This window comes from Apis florea, unplaced genomic scaffold, assembly GCF_048593485.1.
Source record: "Apis florea isolate Af1SG1 unplaced genomic scaffold, ASM4859348v1 contig_3496_pilon, whole genome shotgun sequence".
Lineage (NCBI taxonomy): Eukaryota > Metazoa > Arthropoda > Insecta > Hymenoptera > Apidae > Apis > Apis florea.
The window spans coordinates 88,739-100,886 of record NW_028256773.1 but is presented as its reverse complement, the minus strand read 5'-3'; the positions used below and the strand labels follow the sequence as shown (position 1 = coordinate 100,886).

General features: G+C 29.0%; 1 protein-coding gene across 2 annotated transcripts in view; it reads right to left on the bottom strand.

Moving 5' to 3' along the window:
- Positions 1 to 12,148, bottom strand: part of LOC100871711 (zwei Ig domain protein zig-8) — an 85,550-nt gene that overhangs the window by 12,758 nt on the left and 60,644 nt on the right. For both annotated transcript variants that reach the window (XM_086913495.1, XM_003697502.4), the window contains exons 3-4: positions 3,304 to 3,488; positions 2,619 to 2,832 (exon numbers count right to left, since the gene is read on the bottom strand). In XM_086913495.1, the coding sequence (XP_086769621.1) occupies positions 2,619 to 2,832; positions 3,304 to 3,488 (399 nt within the window). The remainder of the gene's footprint in view (positions 1 to 2,618; positions 2,833 to 3,303; positions 3,489 to 12,148) is intronic.

The following is a 12,148-nucleotide window of genomic DNA, read 5'->3' as shown; positions in this document are numbered from 1 at the left end:
ATAATTATTCAAAAAATCATGCAAAAAAATCATTTACAAAAATGACGATAAATACAAATTATTAACAAGCAAATAATCGTTCGAAATAATATCAAATAAGTTATTTTAAAAAGAACTATATATATATATATGTTGAACGTTCTTTATAATATGATTAAACAGGCACAATCTGATACATGATACGTTGTTTGCGTACAAGCATTTTTGTGGCGTGATGTTAAGTTGTTAATAACTTGAAAAAGTAGTACTTAATCGAGATTTGTGAACTTCTTTCATTGTTTCGATGTCAACTTATCACCGATAAGTTATATAAGAAATAAGTCGAAATCATGGTTATACCATATATTTCATCGCGTGCTTTATAAATTTATTATTTCTTGAAAAAAATTACTACGTTAAGCTTTTTATTACTATATTTAAAATTATATTTTTCATTATTTTTATAAATACGCGTGTGAAATTTAGTAATCCTTTTAATCTTTTAATCTTACATCAGAATTTCGTTAAGAAAATTCACGCAAGGAATTTAGCGAATAATTCATCAAGACATATTTGAGGTATTTTGACTGGAATAAGTCTCTGCATCCAAGCGAAATTAATTTGCATTCGTTTTAAACGTAGCAACGCATTAATTTCGAATGTTATATACGAACACGATTACTCTACTACGAAGAATATTTGTATTTCTTGTAGAATTACTCTGTGTATTAGATATAAAGATGAACTTTCTTTCGTTCAAACAGAAGGTATACAATTTGACAATTCAATCTTTACATAAAAAAAACAATATATGATGTTACATAAATATAAATATATAACGATATGAACATGAGATAACGATAAAAATATGATATTTAAAAATTTTTAAAATTTTAAAAATTAATAATTTTAAATAATGATATAATTATATTGTCAACGTCAAAATGTAAATATTAGACGCGTAATATCTATTTGTTTTTTGTCAGAGCAGAATTATCAATAAATACCTAAAAAATCAATCTAATTAATCAACAAACCAGTTGCATCTCGAATCTTGTTAGGTTCCTATTTATTCCCGAGACAAGCACACCAAAGTGCACCAAGTTCAATAACAACTCATTTATTAAACATGGTTACTTTCTGCGAACTCCATGACAGCATAATTACACCACAATTCCGATCAATAATATAAACAATGAACCGAAACCTTTCACGCATTTCCGTCGGAAACATTGATTTCCTCTCTTGTTCTATTGGTTTCATTAATTAAAGAACTTTAATCGAACCTCTCTGCTCATTAATATCTTCTCTTGATTCAAGTTAGTTTGTAAATATTGTTTGAAATTTAATAATGAGAGAGAAAGAGAATATTTGCAATATTTGCAATTATTGAAAGGTGAATGAAATGGATTGAATTTTATAAGCAAGATGGTTTAATTATTTTTCAATGAAACACATCACGGATCGTTACGAATTAATGTATCTCTTAATTGTTGAGCAATTGTTGCCAAGAAATCTGAATATCCTATTGAATAAATTATGATTGATGAATTTGATCGAATGTTGTTGAGAAATGCTTGGAATTGAACGTCTTGGACGTTTGATATCTGGATAATTAGCATCGTATTACTAATGATGCTGTCATTACATTCATTCTTTTCATTTACATTAAAAATTTTCTTTTCGTATTATATCGAATATGTAATTTTGAAAATAATCATAATTAGAATTTGCAGAAAGTTTTTAACAATCGTTATTATAAAATTTAATTTTTGAAACGAATGTTATACTATTTTTTATTATTTTAATTTCTTGTACATAATAAGTCATATTTGATTTATAAAAAATCCATTTGTTTAAAAAATACACAAACAATATCTCTTTGTAAATGGTATAAATGTCTTTTTCAATTTTTATAAAACTATACATGTACATGACAGCACATGTAGTTCAACTGGACAGGATATTATTCGATATACACGTACAGAGATACAAAAAAACAAAGAGTAAAATTTTTTTTGTTTGAAACACCATTTTTGAGAAAATCGAATTTAAGCGTTCGTCGAGTACATGTACATTTGGCTAACTGAATAAGAATGAAACGAATGGGCAAAGTGTTGTTCTACACATGCAGAAAATTCGAAAATAACATTTTTTTCGTTAAAATTTTCTACGAGAAAATTAAGTTTCCAATAAGAAAAAAAGAAAAAAAAAATACTCAATCAAGAATTCTCTCAAGAATTCTAGAGAAAAATAATCATATTCAAAGTGCAAAAATTAATTTATATAAATTAAGAAAAATTTAAAAACACAATTTTTTATCCTGATATTGTTTTTGATTTTAAAAGTGCCACAAATCAATAATTAAAAACGAAAACAATGACTCCCTAATAAATGTTTCACGACTTGAGATTCATAGGAGTAATCCTTAACATATTTAAAAAAATAAAATATATATATATATAAAATTAATGAAAAAAAAAACACATATACACGTTTAATACAAATATCGTTGTCTTGTATTTTTCATCATTTTACAATTTCTTTGTACTTACCGCTTAATAGAAAGAAACCCTTTCCGATTTTTGATGAAATCTCGAATGTGTTTAACACTTTTCTGATTAATAAAAGATCATTACCCAGAACAGTGACGTTGGTGACGAGCATCCTCGGAGGGTGCGTGTTCACTTGACAGACGTACAAGCCACGATCCTCCCTGCGCACCCCGGCGATCGCCAGTCTCCAGTTGTTTGGATATTGGAAACTAACGCTGTACCTGGGATCGGAAATGTGAGTGGTATTACCCAGGGTTAAAAGGGATGCCCAGTCTGCGTTGCGGCGTAACCACATGACCTATAATTGTGACACAGATTCAACAATTGCACGATGATCCTGCGTTAGAATTTCCGCGATCGTTGTGCATTATGGATCACTAATAATCGTATCCGGTTATATCGTAGTTTACTAGATTCTGTAATTAAGTTCATCCGCGTTCACCGACTGAAAAGGAATAATTTATTGCGAATTTTTGTCATCCTGTTACGTAATTATTGAATGAAAAATATTGGAATTAATTAAAGACTGAACAAGACATCATAATATTATGAAAAAGGATAGATGTGATTGAAACGTTTCAATTCATTTATTTTATAAAAAACAGATCGTGAAACAAAACGGCAATATAAATCATTGATTAAATTGCAATTTCTATATAAATTATCAACATTTAATATTCTTATAAGAAATTGTAAAAATATTTTGTGATACAGGATATTATAAAAGAATATTCGAAAAAAAAAAAAAGAAAAGAAATGAAAAAAATACCTTCTTTCCGGAAAGCATGGCGACACGACAATCGAGAAGAGCTGTCGCACCAAGATGTAACGCAACATTCTGGGATCCATTAATACCCTGACCTTCAGCATTCTCGAAATAAGGATCCCAATCTGTTACTCGATGGTGCCTCAAGCGAGGAATTCGAAGAGGTGGTAGATTAGCGATTATTTCCTCTGCAACAAAATTATGAATATGTAATGAGTAAGATAGTCCAGATTCTCAATATAAATTATTACAGAAAATTAAGTATTCATTCGACTTGAGTAAAATTCCCATCAACCTTATATCTTAAATTCAGATTTAGAATTCAACATACCTGCTAAGAATTAGGCATTTAACAATAAATACACAATGTGGACAGATCTTCAATTTTAATGCAAATTATATTAATGTAAAATTATATTGCATTCAAACTGAAATATTTTTAAATGTAAAAATAGATTTATTGTAACTTTATTGTTAATTTAAAACGTATCAAAATGTACAAAGCTATAGAAAATATTTGAAAATATTATTATTTTCCAGCTAAATGATTTTTTATCATTTTCTATATTTTTCTCATATTAGTTTTTTGTTTAAATAATATAAAATATAATATACTTCGACCTAATTAATTTGTATATATAAATTCTAATATAAGAAAATTAAATTTTTTTAAATACAATACTAAATGAACACTTTTTGTAGCTACTGTATGTTTAAAAATTTTCAATTATCCATATTTCTTTTAAATTAAAATCAGTTTTAAATTAAAACCATTATAAATTTTTACTTTTTTGCGCTACAATTGTTCTCCTAGCTTGTTTTAAGCCAATTTTGATTTTGAATTTATTTTAATTTCAATTAAATATTAGAAATGATTAAAAAATTTCAAAAAAAAATAATATATAAATAATTATCGCACTAAATAGTTTAATTGATCAAACAATATATATTTCATTCACACAAATTATTCATACAAAATACTCACGTACTTACATATCCCATGATGGTGACATATTCATTTTTTTAAACGGCAGGAAATCTAGAAACCTAATATATTCTCCTTAGTTTCATTTGAATGATCTCACCATAAATCTCCTGTGCACCCCTCTCTTCATACGATTATATCTCGCGGTAACAAAGAGAGGATCGTTTCGTCGTTCACGAGACACGAGGTTGTGGAAATGGAAAATAAAATAAAATGAGGCTCGGCGATTCTAATCCCTGTGAGGAGTACAATTTCGCCAAGATTTCCCAGGTAAGCCGCGGACATCCGTCTTGCATGGCGTCTTTGTAATAGGATTTTTACGGACGCGTCAAGCTTGTTGTTTAGGTAAAAATGCGGGAAAAATGCGAGCAGAGCGTTCAAGTAAATTGCACTCTCATTCCATGAATCATTCCACGATCGTTGATTTATCAGGTGCACCGTCGTTTGCTAACAACACTATTTGCTGGGAGCGTAAATCACGAGAACGCTTTATTAAAACGTTATTAAAATATACCGTTTTTTGATATATGATGTCTGAAAAAAGTAATCAAGTAGATCAATCTGAACGAATAAACTTGCACCATTTCGAGAATTGTATCATTTTTTTTTTTTTAAGTCATTCGTTTCCATTATTGTATCAAATATGAAAAAAGAAAAGAAAAGATTATAATGCGATATATCATCTTTGAAGCGACAATTGTATTTTGAGAGAATTGGATATGTGCTACAAGTAAAATTTATTAAATAATTTTTGTCAGTTTATGAGTAACTAGATATAATAAGTTACAATGTTGAGAATTATCGCGTATTATATTGCTTGATTGTGACGAATAATTATTACATTCAATAATTATTTTTTTTCAAATAATTCGATGATGTTTTAAATTTACATCTCAAGCAAATGTAAACACTTTGAAAGTGAAAATTTATTTAATCGCAACTGTCGTCGAATCAATACAATGAAGAATACTATAGAGTGCAGAAAAATTCTTGGGATGCTTGAGATTGTTCATTGAACAGTTTCGTAAACTTGGAGAAATATCACAATTTGTGATCTATGAAACGCCAAGAATTTAGGCATTAATTTCGTGCATAAATCGTTTTTCGATTCATTAATTCTCAATTCTGATCTAATTATACTATTATGTTTTATTAAATCTTATAAATGATAAATTTTATAAATGAAATTCAACTTATATAATTTATATAAAAATTCTAATTTTAATGAAAGTTTAGAAAATTTAGTACATAACTAAATCACTTTCTTTCTATCAGAATATCAAGAAAAAAATAAATATTTAAAATTTTTTGTTTTTTTAATTTTGTAATAGTATGAGAAAGAACAAAATGTTTAGAATTTGATATTGTATTAATAAAGATTCCCAAACAAAATTATATTTAAAAAAGAAAATGTTAAAATTTTTTATTTTATCTCCTTAAAGAAGTTTTATATAACTCAGGTTTTTTTTAACTCAGGTACACATAAATATTCATTAAAATTAGAATTGTTAGATAAGATGAATTTTCTTATAAGATGGATAGAAACTTTTCCTGGATATAATATCTTTCATCCTCTATTTGTTAGAATTTAATTCAAAAAGAAAACTCGGAAGAAGATCTCAAAATTTCATCGAATAATTTATATATTTACCTACTTATTTTTAATTTCATGACAACAATTAAAGATTAAAAATATAAATATATGATTTTCTAATCATAAATGCTCAAATTTCATAATTATTTGCCTTTCTATTTAATAAATATATAATTATACATAATTGTAACGTATATTATATCATATTGATTAAATTTGAACGTTTATCAACAAATCTCTCTCCTCTCAAAACATTTTTCATCCTCGTATCACATCGATGCATCAAATTCTTCTGTTCCTCCAATCAGCAACGGGACACGTTTGTACCGCGAAGATCAAATCAACGACAAATCGATCCTTGCGACATTCGATGTTCCGTTGCACGAAGAGGATTTCCTGTCTCGAGTATTCAGATACGATCGCTCACTCTCGATGCAACACGATTTTCGTTTAGAAAGCGACAAAGCGTTGCTGAAACCTCGAAATCCCAGAACAATCGGTACACGAGGAGATACAATAGCGAAGCAATGGACAAAATTTGTCTGGATGCAAAAGGAAACGAAGCTAAAAAAGGTAAAAAACGAGGTAAGATTCAGAGTGGAAATGAAACGTAGAAAATGGTAGAGAGGGAGCAGAGAAATCGTTACTGCTCCCTACTGATCTTCCTTTTCTCTTCTTTTTCTTCTTTTTCTTCTTTTTTTTTATTAATTATTTAATAACGTCCGTAATATTCTGAACCGACGAGCACTCGTGGATTTGAGCAACGGGTACAAAGGAGGACGAAAGATTGAAAGTAACCAGAAATGAAATACAAGGAGGAAAAAAGGTCGAAGAAATCGTGGATCTGATCCGAGTTCCGCCACTTAACCTTCCGACCTTTCGCACGAGCCACTTTCGCGTGGATTTAACCTCGAACGATTTTTATGGTTCGTGTACAGGGAGGGAGAGGAAACAGAAAATATAATTACGTCTCCTGAATAGAGAAGAAGTTGTGTTAAGTTAATATAAAAGGAACGAAATCCATCATTCCTCCGAGTTAAAGTTTCCTCTTGAGAAAAAGGAAATATACCACTTGGTAGACATAATAGTTCGAGTAAATGATTTCGTTCCGTTTCGTTTCTTTGCCACGTTTATTTTCTGCCACGGTTATAAATCTCATGCTGCTTTTTTTGACATTTATTGTCACCTGTACCTGTTCCTTAAGAACCTTTAATTATTAAAACAAAATTAATAATTAATAGAGCGCTGACCGAATTTTTAAATAAGATCTTTTGTCTATAGATTTGTTGGAGATAATATTAAATGAAGTCTGGCTTAAGAAATTCAACGTTTTTGTCCATAGGAAAGCAAGATTAAAATTAGTAAAAAAATTTCGATAGGTCTTTGATTTATTTTACAATTTATATTTAACAATATGCATTTCACTAATGTCACATTGTTCCTTTTTTTATTTCGTTTATTGTAATTTTTTTTAAAAGTTCGACAAATATTATTTCAGAAATTTTTACGCGTCAATTTCATAATCCGGATTTATGCAATTGTCACGTATTAATGCAATTTTTATACGTCATGTTTAAACCTGACATGGGGAGAAAAGCAATTAAATTCGTCACTAGGACATAGTTCATTACAACACAAAGTTTGTTTATTTTTAATAAAATATAATTAATAATATATTATTCAGCTAAATTATATTCAAAATTATATTCATCTGAATTTAAGCTTCGAATTGAGATGCAACAAATATTATTTAATATATTTATTCATTTATTAATTCTGAATGATTTTACACATTTGCGCGAAATCGATTAATATTTATTTAATAAAATTTAACAATTTAATAATTCTTCAAGATTATTAAAGAAACGAGTAATAATTATGAAACAATATAACCGCGAATAAAAAATTATTTTAATTCACAGTTTATATTTACATAGTTGAATGATCAACGGAGTCTTTCTTTGGATGTGGTTAAACATCGGAGGAGGAAAATTCTGGGCTTTCATTCGCATGGCTACCGGCGTCATGAAGAACCAGTAATTAAACTTTGTGAAAGTTGTAGAACATGTATGCTTTCTAATGCATTCGTCGCGTGCTGTGAAACGGTCATTCCTGTATAACGGATACACGGTTATGAAATTTGCTCGACGTAGAATATCTGAGCAAAGTTTCCGCATGATACTCCACCGAGAAGTCTCATATATCGCGGGACGTGATTCGTTTACGAAAATTAACCGTCTAATGACATTTTTATGTGGCAAAACTGTACTTGTTCCCTGTGGTTTAGATTGAAATACAAATTATAGGTTATTTATAAATGATGATATGAGATGATATGAAAGAGATAAAAAAAAAATCTAATAAACTATAAATAAATTTATAAAATAGTGCATAAAAGATGTTAAAATATTAGAGTGACATACCTTTGGAAGATGAATTTAAAAGTTTGTATATAAAAATTTCGATTCAATTGATGCAAATCCTTCGAAAGAGAATATATTAATATTCTATATATCAGAGATTTTCTTTTAACGCGAGGTGAATAAAAAAATCGTTAAAATTACATCAATCATAAGCAATTTTCAAGTGCTTTATTGTTTATTTTATATATTTTATAACAAGTTTCCTATAGAGTATAAATTGTTGAAAAAAATGATACCTGAATCAAATTCTTGCGATCTATGACTTAGCACTATCGATATCAGAAATAATATCCATCATGTTTTAAAATTAGATCGATTGTTTTTAGGTCGATTAATAGAGTGAAATAAAAGTATTTTAGATTATAGATAGTCTCTTCTGAAGGAAATTTTGTAACAAGAATAGCAAAGGTCTGTTCTTAAAGTAAAATTTTATTCCGCTATAAAATAATATTTTTGTAAAAAATGTATTAGATATGATAAGTATAGGTTAAAATATTGATCAACTTGTTCGGTTATACGTTTCAAAAACGTTGACAAGTCCGTTTAAGAATAGGTAGTAAGATTGTAAACAGTTCCTTTGGGAATATTGTTCATAAATCTAAGATGGTGAAGCATGTCCCGATAAGAAAAATGTAATTTGCAAGTAAAAGTGGTTCGCGGTCTATCAAGCGGATATCTTACAGTGAACATTTCCTGCAGATGTTTAGAAAATCTTTGCTAAAAATGGTATAACATCTTTGTAAATTTTTGAACAAAACTGATTCTTCGAAATTTCTATTCTTTCCAAATATAATTATTTTCAATTTTGTCTTAAAAAATAAAAGAATCAAACGAATAGAAATATGATGATTTAAACGAAATCATAATGTTTCGTTTTGAATATCTTTTATCGTCTATTTCATTTTCACTGTGTTCACACGTGTAAATATATATCTAGAGCTTAACCAAATAGTATTAAGTGATTGAAAATGTTTTTGTATCGTGACTTAAACGGAAGATGGTATATTTGTATAACAGGGATTGAAATGTGTACATTACGTGACAAGAGAGATTTCCTTGTCACGAGAGATCCATAGAGATTACCGTCTAACAAATAATAATACTAATTAATGTTAAAACAATGCAATTATTCAATAAAATATAATAAATTGTTATTTATTCTGGAAAATATTTTTCAAGCTTATATAATGCTTAAATAATAATTCACAATTAAACTGCTTACCATGATCAAGCAAAAATAGAATAAAACAGTCATGGTCAATCTAGTGAAATAACGCAGTCATACAAGTAGAATAAAGTTGTCACGGCCAGGCAAGCGGAATAAGACATAATCGAACAGGTAGATTAATTGTAGTAACGCAAAAACATTGAAAGGAGAAAGCTTGTAAGTTCTTCTCTATTGAATGAATTTTTAATTAAATTTTTTAAAAATATTTCTGAATTAAATATGATCTTGTAAAGTGAAACTCTAATTTTAAAAAGAATCTCATGATAGTTAATGATAGGACAGCCTTCCTATCTTTCTTTGAGATGAAAAATTATGAAAAAAAAAAAAACTTTCATATTACCTAATTATATAAATCACTTTTAATTAATGAAATGAAAAAAACTTGAGAAGAAAAACTCAATTCAATTAAAATACCTGGTAGTGACAGTTTCTCTTTGCTTTTAGAAAGCAAATAATTCAAGTTTGGAGTATACACGAGGCAAATAGATTTCCTTCAATTTCTATGTTTAGTCCACGAAAGTTGTTCTCGACGTTTTGCCTCGGTTGAAAATGGACTTCCTTAGATGTCCTATAGGCGCATCTAAGATCGTTGGATACCTCGTCCTCGAAATCCAAAAGATCACGGATTGATCTCGGCGGACTCTTCACACGGAACTTATTACACGGAGTTCGAAAAATAATATGTTCATCCTAACTCTCTCGATAATATTTTCCTTATCCTATTTGAAAATTATTCGAATGATAAGATGATAAAAAAAAGTATTTACTACTCTAAAAATTACCAATTTCTCTTTTTTGTAAATTAGAACTGAATTTTCAATTTGCCCTTTCGAAACGAATGTTGCATCATTCTCAGAGAAAAACAAATTCGCAATATTATATTAAAATATTGAACAAATATATCTCTTTTCAGTGAATTGAATTTCAAATAATTAATCGTATCTTTTTCATAAAAATCTCATGTTCCGCTATAAATACGTAAAAATAGAATTTCATCCCCCAAAAATATAATCCTTTCAGGATTATTAAATCGCTATTATTAAATTTCATCCAATCGAATCGTCAAAAGTTGACCTTTGAAGACGCAGCTACATCTTTTCCTCCGGAGGAAGGATTAAACAGACCGCGACCAGCCCTCTCGTGACCCTCTCGTTGAAATAAATCGTTTTTCCGTCGACTAGCAGATCGCAATTACAATTATCGATTCTTTGTCCCCGTGCATTTTTCCGGTGGGCTCAATATCTCGCCGCTTTGTTCCCAAGGAAATTACCCATCCGTTGTTGATTCGATTGTGCCCCGGTACTTGGGGTTAACGGAGTAGAGAACTAAATGTCTTCGCCAATGGGTGCACCCTTCGCCCTTGCACACCCTTGCCACGCCACGAGAACTCGGTCGCCCCCCCCCCCCCCAAGGATCCATTCGTGTATTTCCTCTGCTTTTTCACCATCTCTCTTATTTTTTTATATCCTCGTCTGAGCCTCGATATCTCGAGTATTTCGATTGTTTATGTTGGATGCATTTTCGATCTCGAAACGATCTCGTCGTTCGACGAATTAAAGAGGGGTCCGGTTTATTGTTCGGCGATTGGCTACTTTAATCGAGGGGGCGGGGGTGGATCTCTCGACTTTAAGGTTTAAATGAAATTGTGAAATAGGATACGGTGCAACGGACGGGGTGAGAATCATGATGCAATTGGAAAGGAGTGGTTTCTCGTGTTGGAGATACGTGAATCGAAGCGACGAGATAATTTCTTTTTTTTTAAACGTTGCTTTGTCTCCTCGATACGTGTGTGTTTGTGAAAATATTTTTAGTGATTCGGTTATGTGATATTTATGATAAAATGGATCTTTTTATTCTTTTTTTCTTGTACGTTTAAATATTGCGATTTAATTTTTAACTTAGATATTTTTATTTGTATTAATTTTTTTTATAATTACAATATTTTCGTTTTGAAGAATAAATATGATATAGTGAGAAATAAAATAAATATTGAAATAATGATAGACAAACAAGTAAATGGAAAGTATATTATTGTGATAAATATAGAAATATTTTTCGTATGATATAATTTAATTTGATTAATTACGAATAATTTAAAACAACGATATTTGAAATACGATATTTTCTTCATTATTTAATAGATTTTCGAATAATTTTTAATTCTCATTTATATAGATAGCACGTCAAACAAAACAAATTTTCATTTTCTACCTTTATTTCAAATGTAAATACAAAAAGTTATTAAAAATGTAAATACAATCGTTTTTAACAAATTTTTTTATAACTTTCTTATTTATACTCGCTATTAATATTTGCACGGTAAATATTGAAGGAAACATATGCAATACAACCATATATATTTCTTTCTCTTTATTTTTCTTTTTATTTCTCTCTGTTTGCGAGATGACATAAAAACGAAATGAATTGTTATTCAGCATGGAAAATCATTTTCCAAACCAATAACGTTTTTCGATGATGTAAATGAAATTGATCCTCGATGCGGTTTATACTTTTAATCGAGAACAATTAGAAACAATTCAACTAAACGGGATGTTAACTAATGCACAATGAGGATGAAAGAAATCGTTGGCGAGTAGAATAAAAATAGAATTATTTAT